We start from the raw sequence: 26,747 nt of genomic DNA on the forward strand, positions 1-26,747 counted from the left end.
ATTAGAGATGAAATTACGTTACTTACGTGAACTTTAGGAACGGAATTCCGTTACAAATATACTACTTTTTTTTTGTGAATTATTAAAAAAAAATGAAATAAATACTTTATTATAGGAGAAAGCAAAATAAAAAAATTGGATAAATTGTTAACGGATAAAAAGAATACGATAGATGGATCTTAATTATTGTTGTAATTTGTAAATGTAAAAATATTTATTTAATAAAAACCGTATTTGAAAAATAACGGCTTCTGCAAGTGCCACGTCATAAGCAAAGGTAAAAAAAGAGTGGTGTCAGAATGTTACTTTCTAGTTTGGAAGCGGCAGTTGCAATTTAAAAGGACAGACTCCAACAAAAAAATGAAACAAAATAATTAATGCGGATGCAATTACAGAACGGAGCGTTAGTCGTATATAAAGTCGCCGTCATCATCCGTGGAAGCTTCACCAAACTGCGTTTACAGAGTGCATCTCCCACCTATCAAAGGCCTCTCTGCCTCCGATTTCTATCTCCAAGGGAGAGAAATGGCACACGCCGGTGTTGAGGAGGTAATTTCATTCAGGCGATCCATGAATTCGTTTCGATTTCAGTTTTCAACTATTTTTTTGGTTTTGGTGAAAATAGTTTTAGTTTTTGATTGTTATTGAAGGTCGATATGGTTGTTTTGGGTGAGGAACACGACCACGTTCGAATTGCTACCTTGAATCAGCCTCGCCGCTTGAACGTTATTTCCTTCGATGTGGTATTTAAGCGATCATCCTCTGTTGTTGATAAATTCGCCTCCTCCAACTCCAAACCCTAGCTAGTCTCAATTTTCAATTAGTTGTAGATTAATTAATCCTTTGGCAAAATTGCAGGTAGCTTTGATGGCGAAGTTTATGGAGAAGTGGGAGAAGGATGGGAATGCAGAGCTCATACTGATCAAGGTCATACATACATACATAGACATACATCGATCATCGATCATCCATATCTTATCAAAGTGTGAACGAGTTTTTGACAAAATTGATGTGTTGGTTGTTGTTGTTGAATGTTGATGAAGGGGAGTGGACGAGCTTTCTCAGCCGGTGGGGATCTGAAGATGTTCTACCAAGGAAAGATGTCCGGTGAGCAGCAAAATTCATTTCAAATTCAATAAATCCAAGGAAAAGCACCATTGATCTGAGATCTGAGATTGAGATTATGTGTTTGTGTGTTAACTGTTCATCAATGAACATTGTGTAGAGAATCCGAGTGTTGAAGTGGTGTACAGAATGTACTGGCTCTGCTATCACCTCCACACCTACACCAAAACACAGGTAGAGCTAGGGATGTCAAATGGGCGGGTTAGCCCGGGATCCCCTTTTAATGGGGGCGAATTTGGGTCTAAATAATATATTTCGGGGCGGATTATGGATTTAAAATTTTAAATCCGATCGGGTTTGGAGCGGATTACGGATTTTACTAAAAACTCGCCCCAATCCAAATTCGGACCCGAACTCGAATATTTTTTAAAATTATTATAACTAATATATATGTACATTTATATAATAAAAATATATTATTTATTTTCTTAAATAATTTTAAATATAAAATTTCAATTAGTCGGCTGCTCCGAATAATTTTTTAAAATTATTATACCTAATATATATATTTATACAATAAAAATATATTATTATTTATTTATTTTATTTTTATGGATTAATATTTGATTGTTTTTAGATTTTTTTTTGCTTTTAATATTATTTTTTTTATTATTCGATTATTAAAAAAATATTTATTATTATATATTTTTTAAAAAAACGGATTTGTCGGGTTGGCCCCGAACCCTCCGGATTCGGAGCGGAACGGGGCGGGTCCTGGGGCCGGGTGAAAGCGGGGCGGGGCGGATCTCGGAGCCTAATATTTTCTAGCGGGGCAGGTCTCGGGGCCTATAAAACCCGTCCCGAATCCGCCCCGTTGACATCCTAGATAAAGCATTCGTGGTTCATTATACTTACTGTTATTAATTTTTTTACTGGTTAATATTTATTTCTTAAAAAATATCATAATATATATATTTATTTAAAATATTATATTTTTTATTATTTTATTTTTAAATATAAAAATTAAATCAGGTAAACAAATTTGTAGTGTGCACGGCGCGCAGGTTGCATTGGCTGATGGGATCACGATGGGAGGTGGTGGAGCGTTTATGGCACCCGCGAAATTCTCCATCGTTACAGAAAACACTGTCAGTATTCATTCTTATTCTTTTATTATTTATTTATTCTTATTCTCCATCCTCTTCTTTACCAACACTGCAATAAAGAAATAAGTAGGTAATTAAACTACTACAGAAATAAGCAAGCGTATCTCCCGTGGACCCACCCATTAAATGTAATGCCTTTTACAATAAATAATTAATAATTTGATTTTTGATTTTATTATTCTTAATTTTTTCTCTTTAAAAAAAAAAATCAAATTAAATATTTATTTTTTATTTATTTTATTACACTCAAATCTAATTTTACATACAAAATATCACATCAATACATATTTATATCACATTAAACAACAATTTCAATTCAAAATTTTACTATTTAAAACCAAAACTCAAAATCAAAATCACACGAGAAAACACACCTACGGTACTCCAATTACTTTTATACGGCTATTATATTTTGATATATTCTTAATGATTTTTATCTTTATTTTCTAAATAATTTTATAAATTACATAAAAGATAAAAAGGGAAAATATTATCTATAAATAAATAATAGTAAAAGTTAGCAAAATTTTTGAAACATTCTAAATTGGAACTTTGAAAAGTTCTCATATGTTAATTTTTTTTTTTTTTATTATTATTATTGTTATACTATTTTTTTTTAAATAAAATTTAACTGACCGTAATATCTTTTTATTGAAAATAAATATTTGAATAAAATATTTTCATAAAGAAAAACATTAAATAATAAAAAAACGTATTGAATCTGTTTTTTTTTTTTTTTTTTTATTTTCCTTGAAATTTTCTCATTTTTTACTATTTAATTTATTATTGTGCTTTATAAAAGTATTTCTACTTTTTCTATAAAATATACTATTTAAAATTTATTTACCACAATACAAATTAATATATATTTAAAAATATAAACACATCAATGACTGTACGAGTCGATTACAACCTAACATAGGCTTTAAAGGGTCTAATTAACTTTAAAGTAGGTGCCCCAAGGTAGCTCCATTTTTCCGTTGTTACAGTAAATGTAGTTGATCTACGATATTTTTACTCAAATCATAAATTTTAATTTTTACTCTAAAAAATATATATTTTCTATATATATTTTTTTTATATTATTTTATATAATTTTTCATATTTATAAATTACACTCCAGTTTTAATTATTTTTACTTTATAATCCATACAGATATAATTTATATTTTATTTTAAAATTACATATATTAAAATTAACATTTATAATTAATAACTATTACAAATAAAATAATTTTAAATAAATAATAAAATGCTATTAAGACAAATAACTATTTAAAATAAATAATTATACATAATTTTTTATAAAATAAAAGTACATGTAACTTTTAAAAAATAAAATTATATCACTTTTCGAAAAATAAAATTATATACTCCCTCCATCCCATAACAAGATATCCATTTACTCTCTCTCCGTCCCATAACAAGATATCCATTTACTTTTTGCGTGTTGATCTTTGAATATTAATTATTATATCAAATTGTATTACAAATAAAGAGAAAATGACAAAATTACTTTTATTGGTGTCTTATAATACTAATATAATGACATTTGTATAAAACTTTATGCAAATATAAGGATATTTTCAATGTTAAAAAAGACAAATGGATACTTTGTTATGGGACGAAGGAATTATTAATTTTAAAAATAAACTTCTATATCACTTTTCAAAAAATAAAATTATACAATCATTTTAAAAAAATAAAATTATGCATAATTTTTTAATATATAAAATTATATATCATATTCTAAAAAAATAAAATTACACAATACATCTCAAAAAATAACAAAAATATAAAAAACACCACAAAATATCATAAAACCTCCACTCCAATACATTACTTAAAAAAATGGGGCGAGATTTGGGGGTGGGTTGGAGTTGGTCTAAGGTCCGACTCAGAATTTATTAGTCTTAGGTTAGGTTTTTAATCTTCATAAATGCTATGTGGTCCTTTGATTTTAAGGTATTCAAAATAATTATTTGTAATAATTATTTATAAATAATAATGTAGTAACTTTTAATGCATGTTTGTGCATGATTAGGTATTTGCAACCCCGGAGACAAGTGTTGGCTTTCACACCGATTGTAGTCTTTCGTACAAACTTTCCCGCCTTCCGGGCCATTTAGGTAATATATACGCGTGTGTGAGAGCATGTCTACATACTTCCGAAAATAATAAGATATGAATAGAACATATTTGATCATAGGCATTTGTTCTTGTTTTGTAATAGGGGAATTTTTGGGATTAACTGGAGCTCGGCTCAATGGACCAGAATTGATTGCAATTGGTTTTGCCACTCACTTTGTTCCTTCACAGGTAACTTGTTGTCCACACGATTTAATATATATTTATATCCTTGATTCGTTTCAAATTTTGCTTTTTATACTATACGACATATGAATTTAATTTCAATTGGCTAAATATATATATATATATATATATCATTTTTGCTTCTTTCATCTTTAATTTTTGAAAATTGATGAGATACAATATTAGATAGCACTGGTCTTTCGTATGAATATTATTTCACAGGTAACTTCATTTTGTCAATTCTGACATAAAAAAACTGGTAAGTACATTTAGATTTTGAATCCAAATTTAAAAATTGAGCACAATATATAATAAAAAATCACAATTTGTGGTCTTAAATTATTAGTTTTGTAAAGGGTATGTTCCTTTTAGGATGTCTTTAGTTTTTTTACTGTCTAATTTCTACAATTTTCAACAAAAAGATAATATTGTATTTTACAAAATATTACATCAAATCACTATTTAAATTGAGTTACAAAAAAGGAACATACCCTTCTCTATCCGGTTTCTATATTCTATATATTCATTGTAAACTCTTATATAACAATAATGATTTTAAAATTTTAGGATGTATGATGAACTAAATTAGAATAATGCAAAAATATCTCATTAAAGTGAGAATAATTTATATCAACAAATACAATTTTTGGAATAGAATGGAAATCAAGTCTTCTTTAAGTGACAAAAGTATTATTTCATCCAACGACATTTTCTTTTTTAAATAAACGAAACATCTTGGATGCTTTAATTAATGTGATATTATTTTAGTAGAAAATGGCGGAGCTTGAAAGTCAGCTGATAGCACTAAATAGCGGAGAAGAGAATGCCGTGAGATCAGTGATCGAGGAAATTTCCACAAATGTGTCGATTGATTCTAAAAGTTTCCTTAATAAAGAACGGTTGGTTTAGTTATATTTTCAAAGTGTTTTAGTTTTTGGATTATTTTGAAAAATAATATATAAAATTTTGATCAAAAAATATTGGACATGATTCTTTCTAAGGAGATATGTTCTTTTTTACCCCAACTTGTAACATATACCAAAGTTGGATCTTAGTGTGGTGTTTTTGGTTCGCTTTTTAGGATCGCTATAATTGACAAGTGCTTTTCTAAAGATTCGATGGAGGAGATCTTGGCGTCATTTGTGAGTGACAAATTGGATATAGTTATTACACACGCATTTCGTGCGCTAAAATAATCTTATATAATAATTCATTCATTTTCAGGAAGGCGAGGCAAGCAAAGAGGGAGGCGAGTGGATGCATACTTTTCTCAAGCCACTAAAGAAGGCATCGCCAACGGCTTTAAAGATAACATTAAGATCGGTGATGGTTTCTATCTCCCTATAATAATTCACAATATGTTGTGTTTTGATATTAGCATAAAAATTCTAGAGATTATTCGGAATGATAAATCAATTAAGTTATCTTTCGGACGATAATACATTTCAGATTCGTGAAGCGAGGAAACAAACATTAGGTGAATGCTTGAAGAAAGAGTTCAGAATCACCATGAATGTTCTCAAGACTGTAATATCACCTGATGTTTACGAGGTAGTTTGCTCTACACTTTATTTATTACACACTTGAAATTAAAGCTTTTTTTATATACAACATTTGCAAGACTTTTGCACTTCTCTTAGTACAACTTGTTTCCATTCAAAAGGGTATTCGAGCACTCACCATCGACAAGGACAATTCACCTAAGGTCTCTCTCTCTCCCTCTCTCTATAAAGTTTGATTTGATTTGATTTTTTATTTATTTGAATATACACTACAAGAAAAAATCATTTTTGTAACAAAATTTTTTTTTTGTCTCTAAATCTACTTTTTCCGTTACTAATGACATTAGAGACGGAAATTGGAATGAAATTACGTTAGCTACGTGAACTTTAGGAACAGAATTTCGTTACAAATATATTATTTTTTTTTTAATGATAATACTTTGTAAGAAAAACTAGTCTATTTTTATTAAAAATATCGATGGTTGTCGCATAGTTTAAAAAAAAACTAAAATCATACTTCAAAGTAACACGATCTTACATTTTGTAGTTCATAGTTTTTATTATATCTTTAGTTTCTTTTAGTACATTTGTGTTCGGATGTGGGGTTGGCTTTCAACCAACTATTCATCTTTTCTATTTTTGTTCTAAAAAAATTCCGACTTAAATATTTATTTATTTCTATTTTCATCTTACATTAAAATGTATTTATTTTTTATTCAAAACACCTCATTACACTCATTTATATTACAATAAACATAAATTCTATTCATTCGATTCTAAACGACATGTTTTTGTCTGCAGTGGGAGCCAGCAACTCTTGAATCTGTGGATGAAGAAAAGGTGAGTTTGGTATTACAACCATTTGACCAAAATTTGGAGCTTCGAATTCCGACAAGTGATGAATTGAGGTTAGTGTGAGAAAAATAAATTAAAATTTTTAATTTTATTTTATTTTTGAGTGAATTTTAGTTTGAACTGATGGTGCATTATTGCTGGTGACATGCAATATTTATATAGATGGGATGGAAAATTCGAAGAGTCTCCCTATGCACACAAGATTGTTGCAGCACATTGAAGGAATTTTCCTGAGAGTTTCTATGCATACACAAATGGTTGTGTTAGATTATTAGTTTATTACATATTATTCTCTTTACTCTAATTTTCTTTTTTAATCTATAAGCTAAATTTACTGTACTGTTAAATTTGACAAGGTGAACGTTTAATTATTATCCTAAATTTTCTGGACGGAGGGCTTATATAATTAGACGGGCGGACAATTAATCATGCATTATGATTTAAAATATAAATATATTATTTTTATATTAAAAAAGATGTTTTTTTTTTTTTTTTTTTCACAAAACATCGCTATTTTAATATCAATTTCAAATTAATTTTTCTCAAACTCAATCAAAGGAAACACACTCACGTTTTGGATACCTGATCAAAAAATTGAATGGTGATATAAGATACAAATATTCATATCCGAAATTTGATCTATACTTCTGAATTTTTATTTTATAAAATATTATACTACTTCCGTCCACCGTCAATCTATCGGTTTATTTTTTGCATGTTAATATTTGAATATTAATTATTATATCAAAATGTAGTAATAATCAAGAAAAAATGACAAAAAAAAAATGACAAAAATATTTCTATTGTTATTTTATAATACCAATGTAATGACATTTGTACAAACAATTATATAAATATAAAAATATTTTTTATGTTAAAAAAAATAGCGTCAAATGCAAATAAATAGATTGACTGTGGACAAAGACAGTACTTACTATATTGTAATTTAGTTCGTTAATAAGAATAGTAATTAGTATTGATAAATAAGAGACATTAAAAGTTATATAATAATTTTTTTTAATATAATATTTTTAGTTTTGATTTTAATTTAAAATTATCATTATTCATTTGGTATAATTTTGCAATAAAAATATTATATATATATATATATATATGAGATCAATTCATGAGCCCATTTCAATTCAATTAATTATTTAATGGGACAAGAGTTTCATTATATTCTTTATTTCCTATTGCACTACCTACACTACATTTTTTGTATAATTTTATATTATACATTTTTACAATATTTTATAAAAATTATATTAAATTATTTAATTAAAATAAATGCAAAAAAAAATAATTATTACATTGGCCCAAAATAATGTCCTAAACTGGCCCAGTTGCGTTATCGTCGGTACGGAGTTGGCATGGTAGAAATATGACCGTTGCAGATTCTAAAACAGCTGCCGCCTCCCAATTCAGTAATTATTTTCAATAATAAATTTAATAATTAGAGCGCGTCCGAAGAATTAAACACATATAAAGTTGCTCCTCTACGACTACAATGATTGAGGAAAATCCAATTCACATTGCCACTGGCGCCGTAGAGAGCCCTCGAATCATCCATTAGATTTCGTCGCCGCAGCAGAAATTGACGAATGGGGAAGAGGGGCGCCGACGAGGCGTTGCAGGAGGCGGTGGTGGTGGTGATGGAAGGACAAGGAAGAGATCAAAACAGTGAGACAAACAATACGGCGGCGACTGAGACGCCCGAGGCTTCGAATCAGGAACAGCATCCCTATGCGTTTAATGTGTGCGGTCCTCGCAATGTTCCTTGTATAAACTGGCGAGATCTCATCAATTCCACTTGGTCAGTGCTCTTCTCAATCATCCTCGCAGCATTTTTAATTTTTTTGTTCAGATTGAACTTTTTTGGGGATTCTCTCGTCTTTGTTGATTGCAAACGTGTCTCCTCCTTGTTCGAATTCTCAGCTAGATGTAGGAATGTATGTATGTGTTTGAATCGTCTGCGATTTGTTGCTTTTTACATTTCGAATTATGGAATTTTCACCAGATTTCAAGGAAATCCTGTGGCTGAATTGAACACTTCGTATATTGTAGGGTTTAATTTACTCTGATTAATGTTGGAAGAGAATTCGACTTTATTGTTTCCTATTTGAATTAGAATTTTGGTACCAGAACATTGGAGTTACAACTCCTGATTATTGCTGAGTTTTATATGTTTTTTTGGGCTTGAATTAGGGATGGATTGCTGGTTTATGTATTGCAATTGATATCTTCCGGAGTGTTCTTGTACTGAGAAATTGGATTGGGACTGAGTTGATTTGGTTGATAAGTAGGGTGTAAATGTTCTGCATATGAACCTGCTGCCATTGCTATTGACAAGATTTGATGCAGCAAGAATGTGATTAATCTTCGTTCTTGTTAGCCGAATCAGATCTATTTGTACATAGGCACACAGAGGGGGTGGGAATGTTAGCTAATATATGTACACAAGGAGGCAGTGAAATGGATCACATTCTTTGGTCTACATAAACTGATGAACATGTTATTACGACATTTGCCTTCGAACTTACCACACTTGATGTTGAGTTCCTCCCCGATGTTTTGCACTATCTGTGTTGCATTAGCTTCAATGTTTATTTGTGAAGATTAGATGTTTTCAATTGCATTTGGTCGATCTTTACAGTAAAATAATACTTCAAAACTTGTTTTCAAACTTGTCTGATTTGATTCATTTGGATGGAACTTCATCTAGAATTTGCTGCTGAATCTGTTTAGTTTTTTGTTATGGAGAATGAAGTGATTTTCTGACTCTTTTATCAACCAATCCCTTGGAAATTAAGAGTTCGATTAGTTATGAGGAATTAGGAAGTTGTAACTTTGATCTTCGAATTTTGGATCTTTTTTTCAATGTTGATATTTGATTCTTTAATAGATTGGACATGCTAAGATAAATATGTTTCTCGATTTTAGCACACGATATATCCTTCGATCAAAACCTTGGAAACTAACAATCTTTTGATCGATTCATTGAAAAATTAGCAGGAACGATAGCAAGTACAAAAGAATGGTGATAGCCTGTTTCATACAAGCAGTATACTTACTCGAGCTCGACAGACAAGAAAACCGAACCAACGAGACCGCCCTCGCCCCAAAATGGTGGATACCGTTCAAGTACAAATTATCAGAGGTCCTAATAGACGAACGAGATGGGTCGATATTTGGCGCCATACTAGAATGGGACAGATACGCCGCACTCTCCGATTTTGTTCTAATCCGACCAAGTGGCGCGCCGAGGGCCGTTCTAGCGCTCCGAGGGACGCTCCTGAAAAGCCAAACTATCCGGCGCGACATCGAAGATGATCTCCGTTTCTTAGCTTGGGAAAGCCTGAAGGGATCCGTCCGATTCAGCTGCGCTCACCGGGCGTTGAAGTCGATCGTGCAGAAATACGGCAGCAGCAACGTCTGCGTCGCCGGACATTCTTTAGGTGCCGGATTCGCGCTCCAAGTCGGAAAGGCGTTGGCGAAAGAATCCATTTTTGTCGAGGCGCATTTGTTCAATCCGCCTTCCGTTTCGCTGGCGTCGAGCCTGAGAAACGTCGGCGATCGAGCAGGGATAATGTTGAAGCGTTTCCGGGCTATGGTGATGCCTCCGAGCGCCAAAGATCACGGCGATGATGTCCGGGAAGTCGCGACGAAGATGGGATCGAAGCAGTGGGTGCCTCATCTTTACGTGAATAACAGTGATTACATCTGCTGTTATTACACCGATCCTGACGACGGCGCCGGTAAGGAGAATAGCGGCGTAGCGGCGGCGGCGACTACGGCGCAGTCGTGCGCGGCGGCGAAGCTGTTTGTGCTGTCGAAAGGAAAGCAGAAGTTTCTGGAAGCTCACGGGCTGGAGCAATGGTGGTCGGATGAGCTGGAGCTGCAGACGGCGCTTAGTAGTAGTAAGCTGATTAGCCGGCAGCTGAAGTCGCTGTATTGCGGCGGAGGTCAGGAACAGCAGCCGGCTTAGAAGAAGACAGTCCAGACAGGTTTGTTGATTTATGGAAATAATGGATGATTTGTTGTTCTTCATTGTTTCAGGGAATGTGCAAAGCTCAGAACGATTTATTGAAGAAAATAAAATGTTGATTGAATAATTCTTTATTCATATTTTGAAAATTATTTATAAAAAGATATTGTTATATGAACATATATTTAATAGGCTAAACTTCACAACAAAATTCACGATTTAATGAAATTCCGATTAAATCCCTAATATTTTAAAAGATTGGTGTAAATTTCTAGACCCTGTTTTGTTGTTTTTTTTTTTTTCTTTTCTTCAAAATATTACTCTTTTCATTCGTCAAAATTAATTAGGCCTTCTGCCATTTGATGTGTTTTTCTAGCCCAGTTTTGAGTTGGCTTAATTTTCTAGGATGTGTTTCTCCAGCACAGTTTTGAGTTGGTTTACTGTTTGCACAGTAAATTAGTTCAAATTTGGATTGTCTGATTTTGGGAGTAAGACATCATCCATTTGTCTGTTTGTTTATTTGTTTTTTTTTTTTTCAAGTTAAATTATAAATATAAATTAAATTTTTATAATAATTATAATTTAATAAAATATATACAATATATATGAGAAGAATAATATAAATTTAGAAATGTATAGGTAGGTATAATATAAATTTATAATAAAATTATACACATTTATATTATTATATTTATTATCATCTAATAAATACACGTCAAAACTTTCCAAACTCAATCCAAAACTAAATACAAAAGAAACACATAAATTCAAACCTAACTCATAATTTAAATAAAAATCAAACTTAAATCCAAATCCAAATTTCATCAAATCCCCTAAAAGTATCTCTTATAGTCATACCTCCACTCCATTATCTTTTTTATCTCTCTCATCCACATCATATCCACCGTAATATTCAAATCATTTTATTTATCATCATTATAATAAATCACCTTCAACCCATTACCTTTATTATTTTATAAATACACAATAATTTATTCATTTCTATATATTTTTATTATGTATTAATATATATAAATAATTTATGATATCAATACAAAGTAAAAATCAAAAAAATAAAAATAAAAATACGTTTTATTAGTCTCTTATAATACATATACAATGATATTTTTCGAATAAATTATTCAAATATAAGGATATTTTTAATGTCAAGTACAATGACGTAAAAATTAAATGACAATCTTCTTGCGGGACGGAGGGAGTATTTTAAAAATATTACAATAGAGGTTTGGATTTTCAGAGATATTTAGTACTAAATCCATTCGACTTTAAGGGTTCTATTTACTTTTTACATGTTGATATTTGAATATTAATTATCATATCAAAACGTAGTATAAATTAAAATTTTTTTGTAAAAATACTTCCATTAGAAGAGCATTTGTACAAAACATTATACAAAAATTATGATATTTTTAATGTTAAGTATAATTACGCAAGAGGTAAATGTAGTCTTTAGAGGCGGACGGAGGGACTAGTACTCAAGGGATGGACATGGACCTCCGCACTTTTTATATTTAATAAAACTATTATCTTTCCGTCATTATACTTAACATTAAAAATATTTTTATATTTATATAATTTTTGTACAAATGTCATTTTATTAGTATTATAAGACTCGAAGTATTTTTGTAATTATTTTTCAATTTGTATTATATTTTGATATAATAATTAATATTCAAAAATCAACATGCAAAAAGTAAATACAACCCTTAAAGCCGCCGGACTGCGCTAATATATATAATAAAGTATTAAAATTTTGGAATCCTATTGCAGCACCCACATAATGGACTCAAGTTTTTTTGTACTTATTACATTTAAAAAATATTATATACACTAGTCTTAGAATTTCTAATACCCATAAAAATAGTTGATTTATATATTATTTAAATAAATTTATAATAGTATAATAATTGATTTCGAGACTATTTTCGAAATATCTCATACTTTTCATTACATTATAATACTATTTGCAACTATTTAAATTAAGAACAAAATAACAGAAACGCATGTAATATTTTGATTTGTGACAAATATTATGTAATATTTTTTATAACTATTTAAAATTATGATAGAATTAATTAAGTAGGAAAGTGTATGCAATATTTTGATTTGTTAAAAATGTTGTTATGGAATATTTTTATGATTATTGATTTGATTAATTTTTTCCCTTTCAATAATTTTACTTAATTAAAAATCATTTAATTTGTTTAATTATTAACAGTAGAGATTAAACTCAGCAGGCTGAATTTGAATATTCACTATAAGAAAAAATTAACAATTTTTTTTTTTTTTTTTCTAAATCTACTTTTTCCGTTACTAATGACATTAGAGACGGAATTAGGAACGGAATTACGTTAGCTACGTGAATTTTAGGGACAAAATTCCGTTACAAATATATTATTATTATTATTATTTTTTGTAGTGATTGAGCATATAATCTCATATAATATATGTTGTATGTTGATTGTTATAAGCAAAGCAGCTTCCTTTAATGAATTTTTTTCTCTAACTATTTAAAATCACATTATTAATCACCTTATTTAACTTTTATTTCAATTAATATTATCCATGACTATTTAATAGTTAATATATAAATAAAAGATTTATGTATTTTTAACTTTAAATTTTTTATGCAATAGGTTTAAAAAATAAAAATTGCGTCCATTAGAATCACAGCAAAAAAAATAAAAAATAAAAAATTGAAGAACAATTGATGAAATCCAAAAAGTTGAGGTGAAGTACAAAAAATAAATAAAACATCAAGATATTAAAAAAGAGAATCTTGAAACTGAAAATTAAATAGATAATACTATTAAATTAAAAGATCGAATTTCTTGCCAAAATAAATACTCGTTAAATAAATATATGAAACATATTAAATTTATGGATGACACTATATGATCGAAGAATAAAAAATAAAATTTCTGTAAATGATGGATAAGTCGGTGATAGGTGATCGCTGACTGCAAGATCATTGTTCGATCTTTATAGTGTCGTACGGTCCGTGACAATACCACAATTTTGGAAAAGTTGTAACCGTTGATTGTAAAAATTCGTTATAACAAATTTACCACACCAACTCGCCGCCCCTTATACGGTTTTATTCTTTCTATATTTCTTTTCCGAGAACTCGAACGATTACTTTATTATTTATTTAAAGAGACTAATTGAGTTGAAATTCATGATTTCCTCCTTTAATAATTTCTAGTAAAACCATTTACAACATTTTTAAGTATAAAAATTCATAATTATTTATGGATCGAATACATTCTTAGAGATTTATTCAAATTGAAAAATGAGCTGCTTTAATGAAAGGGTATATTTCTTTTTTAACTCGGCAAAAATTACACAGCTGAAGTAAATGTAATTTACCGTAAACAAAACCAGACAACTTATGAGATGAAAATCTAATAAAGACTACATTTTTATTTTTTTTATGAGATGAAAATCTAATAAAGACTACATTTTTATTTAAATTTTTTTCTTTAGAGATAAAAGTTGGGATAACAGATTAGCTCGTAATCCACTTTCTTTATCTTTTATTCTTTCTGACCTGTGGGATTTTATTACACAATTGAAAAACGCCAATACAGATTGAATTAATTACTTTCGCCATTAATGTTCAGATAGTTTTGCATCAGTAACTTATGAACAGAAACCATACTAATGAACCAAATCTACAAGAAATCCAAAATTTCCAGCTCCTGGGATCCCTGCACCCAATCAATCCACGCCGTCGATCTGCAAAACCAACGGTCCAGATGGACGCAGAGTCCGGGAGCTCGCGAATATTTACCCCCCAACCTGAATTCAGAAAAATTAATTCATGGATGGTGATGATAAGCCTAAAGCATACAAACAATTATCATCTCCCTATCCAGTGTGATCTCAATTCACTTTCTGCCATTATCGTATGCTAGCCCTTTGCTTATTTATACGAATCGAAATGATTAAACAATTCCCACCAAGACATCAATTTTCAGTTTTTTCGATGGAGAGAGCAGTAGGGCAGCAGTTAGGTCACTTTCAAAATGGAGGGTCTTCAATGGTGATTGCTGATCCACCGGCAGCCATTGTTACTCCGAGCAGGTATGAGTCTCAGAAGCGCCGCGACTGGAACACCTTCGGGCAGTTTCTGAAGAACCACCGGCCGCCGGTGCCGCTGTCGCACTGCAACAGCAGCCATGTCCTCGCTTTCCTGAGGTACCTGGACCAGTTTGGGAAGACGAAGGTCCACCTGCAAGGTTGCGCCTTTTATGGCGATCCTGAACCTCCGGCGGCGTGCGGTTGCCCTCTCCGGCAGGCGTGGGGCAGCCTGGATGCATTGATCGGGCGGCTGCGCGCCGCCTTCGAGGAGAATGGCGGGCTGCCCGAGATGAACCCGTTTGCCAACGTGGCGATCAGGATGCACCTGAAAGAAGTTAAGGAGTCGCAGGCTATGGCGCGAGGGATTATGTACAAGAAGAAGAAGTCGAAGAAAGTGAGCCATTGAGATTATGGGAAGATTGCAGCAGAAGAAGATCGAGATTCTTGATTGTTTTAATTTAGGGTTTGGTTTGGGTTTTTTAATGAATAAATTAAAGGGTCATTTAGGTTGTTGAAGTTTGTGTCTTTGATTTCTAGTTTGTTGCTTTTTATTTCGATGTTAGTTTTATGTATGGTTTCTTAGGAAATCAATATGATTTGTTCCAATATTGGGTATGCAATTACTTCGATCTCTCTGCAATCAGGTCAATGTTGGATATCTACATTTTCCAAATTTAATACAAAATGAGATTTATGGTGTCAATGATTTATCAGTGGAAGTGTTACGTAAAGCCATTTTTGTGATTTTCATGTAAGATTTTTAGCTGAATTTCGGCGGCACAAAATTTTGTTGCGGCGTCAAGAACTGCCGCAAAGAAGATTTTGTGGGATACTTTTGGACTCGGTTTAGTTTGAGATTTTTTTTTTTTCTATCGTACCATAAAATTATTTTATTTTATTTTATTTAAAAATATATATTCAACTGCGTTTTTCTTGTGTTTTTTAATAGATATGTTTCATTAGTAAGAGTTATTGAGTGAACAAATTTATTATTTTTTTTAAACTAATATGTTTATTATTTTAGTCTCATAACTAGAGTTTCAATGGAAAATAGTTTTCTAAGTAATTTTTTGACATAATTGGTCCTCCGGCCCGGAGATGTGCACATGGCACGCGGGAGCAAAACCAATTCATGTAGTGCAAAAAAAATCACTTACCAAATGATTTGTATAGACTCCGGATGTGGGACTAAAATAATAATGAGTTAGTAGCGAACTAAAAAAAGGTTTTTCTTTTTTAAAATATCACGTAGAATGCGCGATTTAAACTGAAAACAAAATCCAAAAAGCTGACTTGTCTTTCTACGACACAATTAATTGGTCGATGACAATCACAATAAAAAAACGGTCTCGACACAAAATAAATATCCCCGACAAATCTTAGAATTAAATGAAAAGAATTGCAGTTGTTGCATAAGTTTCGTGAGAATTTTGAAACAACTAACTTAATAAGATTAAAGAAATTACAATTGTTCTTTAGTTGTTTTCATTACAATAAATACTCAAGTTGTATCATTAATGTTATGTATACTTTGAGATTTTTATTTTACCTTTTTGAATTTCTTTACTATGTAAACAAAACATCAGATGTAACACTATTAAAAAACAAAAAAAGAAGAAGAAGAGAAAAAAAAAAAAAAAAAAAAAAAAAGAAGGAAAAGCAATGATAAACAAAACAAAAAATTGCTAGGAAATAAGGGTATAGTTTAGTGGCAAAGACTTTAGGCTTCAACCCCTTGAATCCAAAAGAATACAACTTTATAAAACTATTTTTAAATTTAAATCTAATTCAAATCTTTTAACTTTTTCCAAGGAAACGTACCACAAAGGCATATGTCCATGAGAGGAAATGAATTGTAAGAATCAAACATGACAAGTAGATCAAGTTGCAAGCTTCAAGTTTATGACAAACCACTTATGCAGAAATATTTATACATCATTACCAAAACTAGTCACTTTAATGCCAACCATAATGTTCCAAAGGCAGCGTATGATGTTCCATGGAAGTTGTTTAGATGAGAACTACTTTAGGGTCGTCGCTTGCGTGTTTATTTGTATGGCTCGAAAATCTTACCAAAAGTATGGAAGAGATAGATATTTCAAATGGATGCCTGCTATATTGGAAAGATGATGAGGCTTTAAAAGAATGCAAAATATTTGCGATGGAAGAGTATTGCAGCATCGTATACAATATATCCGCTATTTAAAGAGAGGTTAAAGAAACGACTTGATACCACCACCAAAGAAGCAAAGAAAAGTCGACAAGGCATTCATTTGATGCAGAGGCATGGAAACAATTTGATAATACACACCTCGAGTTTGCAGAAGATTGGTTGGAACTTTGCACAAATGAGTTTGCACCTTATGGCGAAACTATCTTTGTTTTTATCCATAGTCATCACAAAAACTTGAAATATGAAGGTATTGATAAATTTATATATTTATAATCATTGATAGAAGAGTTGTTGCAACTAAGGGATCACCATTAATTGTAGGCATATCGGTTATAGGGAGGAACACTATAAATGGAGAAAACATTAATGGGACTTTCCTAACTGAAAGAATCTACGCACACTACTAGAAAATAAGTATAACGTTATGGTAAAAAAAGTTACGATTTCAATTTAAATTGGTGTCTTTTTTTTTTTTGTATAAACTATGGAATAACTTCCATGGATTTTGGTCATTTTTGTAATAATAAGTTAGTCGATGATACTATGATATTTCCATGACTCTATATAGAAACGAAAATCGCAACCGTTACATAACTTCATATTGTCACAAAAGTTGTATCAATGCCATGAAATCGTTGGTCACGGCCAATGCCGCAACTATTATATTGTCACACAACCACTACTTGAGTAAGACAATCACATTACATTTCGAGTCTACACCACACACTAAATAAGCCTCATTCAACAAGTCATGTTTGATGTTTGACAGGCTCAACCAAAAAAGTGTTGGATGGAGGAGGGGATCTTCGGCATCATCTCCTCCCTGCCCCACGCGCACACACACCTATGTATAGATACATGGGTGTGTATCTATAATAAATAAACACTCATTTATAGATACATATCTATGTATTTATACATGGGTGTTTGATGATGCTGAAGATCCATTCCCATTGGATGGGTTCGAAGTGGTTAGAGCAATCACAATGGAAAATTACAAAAATGTCTCATTTTGCCTATTTGTCCGAACAAATTATTACATTTTCAATGAATTTAGTTTTATGTTGCACAATAGTTTTGACCCCAATCGTCTTCTTCCCTCATTTCTCTATGCAAATTTCACTTTTTCTTTGCAAATCTTTTTTTTTTTTTTTTTTTTTTTTTGAGAAGAGTGATTATACTCTAAAATTTAGATATTATATTCTAAATTTTAGAGATATAATTTTCATATTATTGACATAGACTTAGCTTATCATGTATAATCACTTTAACACGTGTATGCGTATTCTATAATAAAATTTCTGGTAGATCATGTCTTGTGTTCTTATGTCCTTATTTGTCTCTTATTGATTTCATCGAATTTCTGTAACACTTTCTCTGCAAATTTTGTTTGAAAATCAAAATTGATTCCCGAATCCTCTTTTTTTCCTATTTTGCAATTCAGAAATTTACGAGAGGACTAGATAGAAGACACAACCTTCGATTAACTGCAAAAATACTAATTACTTTAATTAAAATATTAAAAAATTTAAATTCAAAAAATTAAAAATATATAATTTTATTCAAATAATAATAATAATAATAATAATAAGAGTCGAGTTTTGAGACAGACTAACTACAATATAGACACAAAAGATGGAAAGGGGGGAGTATTGGTTAATTGACGTCGACCACCTAGCTACTTGCGTAGGCCACTTTCTCATACAATGCAATATTTTTCATGCTTTAAGAGATTTATCACACCATCTACACTTACCCATATTGTGCAATATTTTATGCTTACGAGGAAATCGACAACAACAGCACAGCCATGTAATGTAATAACCCCACACGTACGTACATACCTACGTGCATTTTCTAACACCTATAATCACACACCCATACTTGGTAAAATATAAGATTGTGCGACCATGCACGGGTGTGTTTGTTTGGGGGATTGGATTTAATTTTTACTATTCATCTCATTTTTTCTTCCAAAAATATCAAATCAAACACCTATTTTTCATTTTTTATATTATATTAAAAATCAATTTTACATTCAAAACATCGTATCAACTTCTATTTATATCACATCATACAACTATTTAAATTCAAAATTTTTAGTATTCAAATCTCAACTCAAAATTCAAACCCCCAAACAAACAGAGTAATACATTCAAACATTATACATCCTGTAACGGATGATCTAGTTGTGTGGGGTTGTGATCGTGAGGTAATGAGTTCAAACTCCGATGCCTTCAGGTCCACCTGCCACACATAGTTCATCTAGTGTGACTTGTGTTATTGGACCTTGTTTGCATATATATTAAGTTTGGCAGAATGTATATATATATATATGTCCTCTCACTCCTCCTTTTTCAAAATAATATAGCCATGGAAGCCAGTGTTGAATCCACAAAACATTCAGAAGAGGAGCCGCCATGGCCGGAACTCCTCGGCGGCAAGAGCTGGGAGGGCCTCCTCAATCCCCTGAATCTCTCCCTCCGCCGCCTCATCCTCCGCTGCGGCGACCTCTGCCAGGCCACCTGCGACGCCTTCAACAACGACCAGAACTCCAAATACGCCGGCAGCAGCCGCTACGGCAAGAATTCCTTCTTCAAAAAGGTCATGTTCGACGCCGCCGCCGCCCGCTACCACGTCCGCTTCTTCCTCTATGCCACCGCCAAACTCAGCCTCGGCGAGGCCATCTTCCTCCACTCCCTCTCCCGCAACTCCTGGGACCGCGAGTCCAACTGGATCGGCTACATCGCCGCCGCCACCGACGAAGCCAGCGCTGCCTCAGGCCGCCGCGAAATTTACATCGTCTGGCGCGGCACGGCCCGGATGTACGAGTGGATCGACGTCATCGGAGACCGGCCCGAACCCGCCGAGGAGCTCCTGCGCCCCAAATCGTGGGAAAAGAAAGAATCAAATTCTTCAATTAACTCCGATGACGACGATGGCGACGGCGACGATACAGTCCCGAAAGTTATGAACGGGTGGCTCACGATCTACGTCTCCGACGATCCAAATTCGCCGTTCACGAAATTAAGCGCGAGAGCTCAAATCTTGAAAGCAATCGCAGCCATGAGAGATCAATACAAGTCGGAAAATCTCAGCATAATTCTGACAGGGCACAGCCTCGGCGCCTGTCTGGCAATCCTGTCGGCGTTGGACCTCACCGAGAACATCGCCGGCGACATTCCGGTGACGGCGATCGTTTTCGGGAGCCCGCAGGTGGGGAATAACGCGTTCAAGGAGCGAATCGAGGAGCATCCCAATTTGAAGATTCTGCAGGTGAGGAACATGATCGACGTGATTCCGCTCTACCCCGGCGGATTGTTGGGATACGCCGACGTCGGAGTGGAGCTGGTGGTCGACAACAGGAAATCTCCGAGCTTGAAGGATTCGAAGAATCCAGGCGACTGGCACAACTTGCAGGCGCTGCTGCACACGGTAGCGGGGTGGAATGGGGCGGAGGGGGAGTTTGAGCTGAAAGTGGAGAGGAGCCTGGCGCTGGTGAATAAGTCCAGCGCCATTGTTAGGGATGAGTTTCTGATTCCGGCGTCGTGGTGGGTGGAGAAGAATAAAGGAATGGTGCTGGATGAGAATGGGGACTGGGTTTTGACGCCGCCGACGGAGGAGGATTTTCCGGTGGTGCCGGAAGAATTATGAAGTTTGAGTGTATAGTTCGTTATGTTTGAGTTGTGTTATTTTTATGTAAAAATATAAATATTTTATATATAAAATAAAAAATTATATTTTATGTTGAATGTAGATTTTTTGGGAGAATAATAATATAAAATATATATTATATACTATATTAGAAATCATATTTGTAAAAATATTTAGAACTATGTAATAAAAAAAAAAATTAATATTTGATGTAATAATTATTTTTAGAAAAAATAATATTAATTAATAATTTCAAAACATAAGGAGAAAATATAGGTAAATTTGAGCTGAGTGTACAAGGCAAATTGCAAGGCATAGTATATTTTCTCTCATTAGTTCAGATAATTTAGATAACTAATGCTAACTTGCCCATGATTGTGTAACGGTTTGTTCGTCTATTCTTTTGTTTCATTTTTTATACTATTCAATCTATTATGATTATCTCTTAAAAATTAAATTCATACTATCTTTTATATATATAATAGTAAAATATTGTTTTGTTTTTTTTATTGAAATTGAATTTTTTTTTTATTTAACTTTTAGATCAAATGATATTTTTAATATTTTTTTTATATAATCTATTATGAGATAAAAAGAATATATATATACTTTTAATAAATAATGTGCCGAGTGAATAGTAATATTATTTTTTTTTTATTTCAAATAAAAAACTAAATACACCTTAAATTTTATAATTAATTTTACTAGAGCTTTCAAAGAGTCTCTAAGCAATTGTCTACCGTCCATCAGTTGGAACTTGGAAGCATTATATATATACGCACTGACTGCACAACGCCATGAGCAATTAGAGCATCTATATCCATCTGTCTATGACTATGGAGTTGGTGTTTCGAAGTTGACAGCAAATCGGAGTTTATTGTTGTCGGTGGGTAATCTGTATCCCCATATTTTGATGATAGTTCCAACTGTATTCGTCAAATTGTGTGCTCTGATCATGTCGATCCAGCCTTTTTTGAGAACTAGAATGGCAAGGCTCTTCCACTCGGTCATGCACAGGTTATGGGTAGTGCCGAGTGGATCAACGGTGGGAACATCGATCCCTGTCTCCAGCGCCATTTGCTCTTCTTGTGTAAGGAAGTTGACGACGTTGTTCTTGCGATCTATGAACAATCTATTCAGAGAGGCAGTTGTGTCGGATTTTGTCATCAACTTTTGGTATAAGAAGGTTGGACGATTCCCGCCTTGAGATGCGACGATTTGCGAGACTTGTTCGGGAATCTCGTTTGGAGAAGGAATCGGGAGCGCAGGCTTCTTAATCCTAGTTCTTCTTGTAGTAGTAGTAGTAGTAGTAGTAGAACTTGTAATTAAGTTTGGTGGAAGAGAGTTATGAGTTGCGAATCTTGATTTCATTGATTCGCTCTCCAATTGAGAGTTTGAATTAGAAGAAGAGCCGATTTCTATTTGGGGTCGACAACGCTTCTTCGACAGCTGCTGCTGCTCCTCCTCCTCCTCTTCTTGCATTACACCTTTGCCTTTCTCGGCTGCAGAATAATATCGATCATGGATTACCACTGTAGATAACTCTAACCCTAAGAATGGCGAAGGAGCTCCAGGTTGGCGAAGAGTAAGCGTGAGATCCAAATCATCAGATGGCTCATTGGATTCAGAAGCAGCAGCAGGATGCAGAAGATTACGAGGCGAAGGAGCTCCAGGTTGGTGAAGGGTAAGCGTGAGATCCAAATCATCAGATGGCTCATTGGATTCAGAAGAAGCAGCAGCAGGATGCAGAAGATTACGAACTGCAAAAGCTGGTGGTGGTGGAGGTGGTCGAGTGATGTCAACTCCGAATAGGATCACTGGAGGACGAGGAGGGTTTTCTGTATTGCTCGCCATTGCCATTGCCATTTTGGGATCCATCAATGATAATGTGCTGCGAGGAAATTAAACTGATCGATCAGTGAAATTACTACTAGGAATTGTGTGGATGGAAGGGGGCATCATATATATATATATATATATATATAGACAAACCAAATTATATCAATGGCCAATATACAAATCATATCTGATACAAAGGTTCAATATGATTTGGAGGGAAAATAATATATTATATTTTTAAGATTTTATTTTAACCGCGATTTCAAACTGACGACTACAGTTCAAAAACAAGCATAATCGAAACCGTCCTTTTTATTTAGTCATCCTGTGAACCGGCGGTTCAAACCGCCTATTTACTGTTTGAACCGCGGCTCGACCCTTAATTATAATTTTATTATTATTATTTTATCTTGAATCTTGCAGGTGAAATGAAGAAAAAGAATAAGAAGAGTGGAAGGAGCCAAGAGGTGGAAAGAAGAAGAAAGATGAGAACAGGTGCAACCGTGCGGCCTGCGGGCGGCTGTGGAGTGTGGATGTATAAATACTTTGATTAGGGCAAAATAAATGTATTTTATAATAATAATAATAATAATAATAATAATAATATAGTTGTAGTTAAACTTTTTTTATATTATGAATTTTTTATAAAAATAAGTTGCAGTTGTCCCTTTCTACTTTTTTTAAAATTTTAATTTAAAATAATAAAAATAAATATTCATATAAATATTCTAAAATTTCAAAATTAGATTTAATTATTTTTTTGAAAAAGACTAAAGTATCAAAATCATATTCAAATTAATTAATTAATTTCAGGGTGTGTTTGTTTGGGGGATTGGATTGGATTTACACTGTTCATCCAATTTGTTTTCCCTAAAAATATTAAATCAAACACCTATTTTTTATTTTTTATATTATACTAAAAATTAATTTTACATTCAAAACATTACATCAACACCTATTTATATCACATCATACAACTATTCAAATTCAAAATTTTTACTATTCAAATCTCAACTCAAAATCCAAACCCCAAAACAAACACCCAATTTGTCAAACTAAACTAGAAAAAAAATAAATAAAATTATTATACAACCTCCATCCTGTGCAAGGTTTACTTTTTGCAAGTAAATTTTTTAATATTAGTATTATAATAGATTGTAGTAAAAAAAGACAAAAATACCTCTATTAGTATTGTGTAATATAAAAGTAATGTCATTTGTATAATAATATAAGTTATAAGGGTATTTATTATGTTAGGTATGTAGTACAATTACTAAATAGGAAATGATAATCTTATGTTGGGACGGACGAAAATGAAAAATTACAACCTTTCCGTTGGACGAAAAAGTACAAATTTTTTAATAAAGTTGTGTAGGCAGAATAATTTAATCATCGTAGTCGTCTTCATATTCATCATCTTCTTCGTTGCTATAATATTTTATCCACTTCCAGTTTGACTCTCACTTCTCTTTCTACGAGCCTTTTGGAGATAACATAACTCTTACACAGTATAATAAAATTTTTAAATTTCTAAAAAGAAAAAAAAAAACATCACCTAAAAATAATAATAATAATAATAACTTTTTTACTGTATAAAGTTTTTTAAACAAAATATTACATCAACAAAAATATTTAAAATAAAAAAAAAAAATTAATTTTCAATAGTTACCTGTAATTTTTCTTTAATTTTCAAATGCCTCCCACACTTGAATATATTTTGCCTTGTTCTAGAAAAATAAAAATATTTTATACTCAAACAAAATTAAATAAAAATTTATAACAATAGTTACGATGCCATAACATAGAAAACGAATCAAATAGGCCAAAATATGTTCAATTACTAAGATTCAATTTCAATTCCAAATCAAGCCAATAAGCCTCGTAGAGTGCAGTCCAGTAGCATAAAGTGTCGAGTCGATCTCCAATCTTGAGGCGCGGTTACCTCGGGCATTCTTACACCATGAACTGAGCCGAAAATCATCGTCCCTATCTCCGGAAAGAAGATTGAAGGAATTTTGAAGTTAATCAGAAAAGAAAGTGTTGCCCGAAACTGCGTGATGTCGATTGTGCGATGCGTTGCTGGGTCCGTCGTTTTTCGTTCTCTCGAGAAGGTTGGTTTGTCGTCGGAAACCGCAGCTTACCGCTATAGTACAACCGCAGCTTTCCGCAGGGACGGAATTACACTAGGGCTTAGGGGCAATTGACCTCCAAACTTAATTTTTTATAATTTTTTTAGTGTTAAAAATATTAATTTTTATGTATTTATATACAATTTGCCTCCTCCAAAATATGTAAATTCATATATAATTCCGTCGTTATTTTGTATTTAAATTTATTAATTAAATATTAAACAAATTATAACATTTTGTCCCCCCGGTATTTAGACGCTAGTTTCTTCGCTGGCCGTCCGGGAGGTGTTCGCAGGTTTATTTGAATTCGACTATAATTCACAATGGTCTCCAGTTTCATTCCCAATATGAATTGCACAAATTGAACCAATTATCCCAAACAAGTAAATTAAAAATAGTATAATTAAATTGAAATTATTATATTATCTAATAGTATATTAATATTTTTATACTACTTCTGTTTTAAAAGAAGAGCAACATTTACTTCTTGTATCATATTGGTTTATAATGAAAAAATAAAAATGTTTTTCTATGAGATATAAAAGTAATGAAAAATAATATCATTCTAATGGGAAGGAGGAAATAATTTATTTTTAATTACTTTAATTCAAAAATAATTAAAATTATTATTTTTATATTGTAACAATCTAATTAATTATTTATTTATATAACTTTTATATATCTGAATCAAATTAAATCAAAATTAATTGTTCTAAAATAAAATTTGAATTTAGAAAAACTAGAAAATAAGAATGAAAAATATTATGAATGAATATACATGAATTGGTTGTTCGAATCGTAATCAGCGGTTTTAAAACAAAAAATGACGGTTTATAAATCGTAATCGAAATCGTCAAACCGAAACCGAAACCTTTATTCAAAAGGTTTGATTTCGATTTGATATTTTAACATACCGTAATCGGCAGTTTGAACCATTTGAGCAAATCTATGTATATCCTCTCGTGGAGCCCGAGTCAAAATTATATATATATATATACCATATATAATAATTTAATCATTTTTCTCATCTTGTTTTATTTTTTTTAAATATTTCTGAATATTTGAAAGTGTTTGAATAAAAAAAAATTATTCAGACTATAAAAATGACTAATTACTTAATTTTAAAAATTATACAAATATTAAATAATTTATTAGAAGTCATAATATATTTTACAAATAATAAAATTACAATATTAAAGTTTAAGTGTAAGAATAAAAAAATTCCAACTTACTAATCATTACTTGAAGAATAAGTTTTTGAAGTAAATTCATCGATCAAATTTTTGTAACGAATTTTATTTAAAATTTCATTCTAAATTAAATTTTCTTTTCAAAACATGATCGTAAATTCGACCATATCAAGAATCATATTATCGGATAAATAGCTCACCTATTCGACGTCTGATTTGAAATTTGCAATTCAATTCTGCATATTATTAAATAATGTAATATGAATAATAATATTTTACTAATTATCTCTTTTACTGAAAATTTTAATTTCGGTACGATATCGGAATATACCGTTTATACCGAAAATTTTGATTTCGGTACATTATCGGTATATACCGGTTATATCGAAAATTATAATTTTAAAATTTAAAATAATTAAAAAAATTAATAAATATCACCGATCTCCTCCACAAAAATATTATGAAAAAAAAATCAATAAATCTTCAATAGTCTACGTATTTTTTGTTATGATTTTTAAAAAATCAATAATTATTATTTATATTAATAATTTAATTATTTAATAAAAATAATAATTGTACGGTATCATACCGCAATATCGAACTTTTCGAAAATTCATACCGATACCGTACCGAAAACTTCAGTATGATATCCATACCGTACCGAAATTATCAGTATATTGAAATTTTTAGTATTTTTGACACGATACGGTACGATACGTCGGTATTTCCGTATATTCGGTAAATTTCTCCATCCCTGTATAATATACTCATAT

At 31.7% G+C, this 26,747-nt stretch overlaps 4 protein-coding genes across 4 annotated transcripts; all 4 read left to right on the forward strand.

Annotated features, from left to right (window-relative positions):
• Positions 1–380: 380 nt before the first annotated feature.
• LOC127247081 (3-hydroxyisobutyryl-CoA hydrolase-like protein 5) lies at positions 381–7,290 on the forward strand. Its single transcript, XM_051268787.1, has 15 exons — positions 381–549; positions 651–743; positions 859–927; positions 1,044–1,107; positions 1,226–1,299; positions 2,130–2,213; positions 4,275–4,359; positions 4,464–4,549; positions 5,315–5,442; positions 5,625–5,685; positions 5,768–5,866; positions 5,993–6,094; positions 6,207–6,248; positions 6,847–6,953; positions 7,063–7,290. Exons 1-15 carry the CDS (start codon positions 526–528, stop codon positions 7,118–7,120), a joined length of 1,176 nt encoding a protein of 391 aa, XP_051124744.1. The 5' UTR covers positions 381–525; the 3' UTR covers positions 7,121–7,290.
• A 1,097-nt stretch (positions 7,291–8,387) lies between these two features.
• Positions 8,388–10,997, forward strand: LOC127247773 (GDSL esterase/lipase At4g10955-like). The gene is made up of 2 exons (XM_051269786.1): positions 8,388–8,713; positions 9,913–10,997. Exons 1-2 carry the CDS (start codon positions 8,502–8,504, stop codon positions 10,883–10,885), a joined length of 1,185 nt encoding a protein of 394 aa, XP_051125743.1. The 5' UTR covers positions 8,388–8,501; the 3' UTR covers positions 10,886–10,997.
• A 3,897-nt stretch (positions 10,998–14,894) lies between these two features.
• LOC127247369 (protein LIGHT-DEPENDENT SHORT HYPOCOTYLS 10-like) lies at positions 14,895–15,395 on the forward strand. The gene has a single exon (XM_051269199.1). The coding sequence runs from the start codon at positions 14,895–14,897 to the stop codon at positions 15,393–15,395; it is 501 nt and encodes a 166-aa protein (XP_051125156.1).
• Positions 15,396–19,535: 4,140 nt separating this feature from the next.
• On the forward strand, positions 19,536–20,816 carry LOC127247370 (phospholipase A1-IIdelta). Its single transcript, XM_051269200.1, has one exon. It carries the CDS (start codon positions 19,536–19,538, stop codon positions 20,814–20,816), a length of 1,281 nt encoding a protein of 426 aa, XP_051125157.1.
• The last annotated feature ends 5,931 nt before the right edge of the window (positions 20,817–26,747 follow it).

Source organism: Andrographis paniculata, unplaced genomic scaffold, assembly GCF_009805555.1.
Source record: "Andrographis paniculata isolate CXL003 unplaced genomic scaffold, ASM980555v1 Contig32END, whole genome shotgun sequence".
NCBI lineage: Eukaryota > Viridiplantae > Streptophyta > Magnoliopsida > Lamiales > Acanthaceae > Andrographis > Andrographis paniculata.

Excerpts from the sequence above, each read along its gene's own strand:
- LOC127247370 (XM_051269200.1), top strand. The coding sequence starts at position 19,536 with ATGGAAGCCAGTGTTGAATCCACAAAACATTCAGAAGAGGAGCCGCCA.
- LOC127247773 (XM_051269786.1), top strand. The coding sequence starts at position 8,502 with ATGGGGAAGAGGGGCGCCGACGAGGCGTTGCAGGAGGCGGTGGTGGTG. Across the intron at positions 8,714-9,912 it reads GATCTCATCAATTCCACTTG|GAACGATAGCAAGTACAAAA; the intron begins GTCAGTGCTCTT and ends AAAAATTAGCAG.
- LOC127247369 (XM_051269199.1), top strand. The coding sequence starts at position 14,895 with ATGGAGAGAGCAGTAGGGCAGCAGTTAGGTCACTTTCAAAATGGAGGG.
- LOC127247081 (XM_051268787.1), top strand. The coding sequence starts at position 526 with ATGGCACACGCCGGTGTTGAGGAG. Across the intron at positions 2,214-4,274 it reads CCATCGTTACAGAAAACACT|GTATTTGCAACCCCGGAGAC; the intron begins GTCAGTATTCAT and ends GTGCATGATTAG. Across the intron at positions 6,095-6,206 it reads TATCACCTGATGTTTACGAG|GGTATTCGAGCACTCACCAT; the intron begins GTAGTTTGCTCT and ends TCCATTCAAAAG.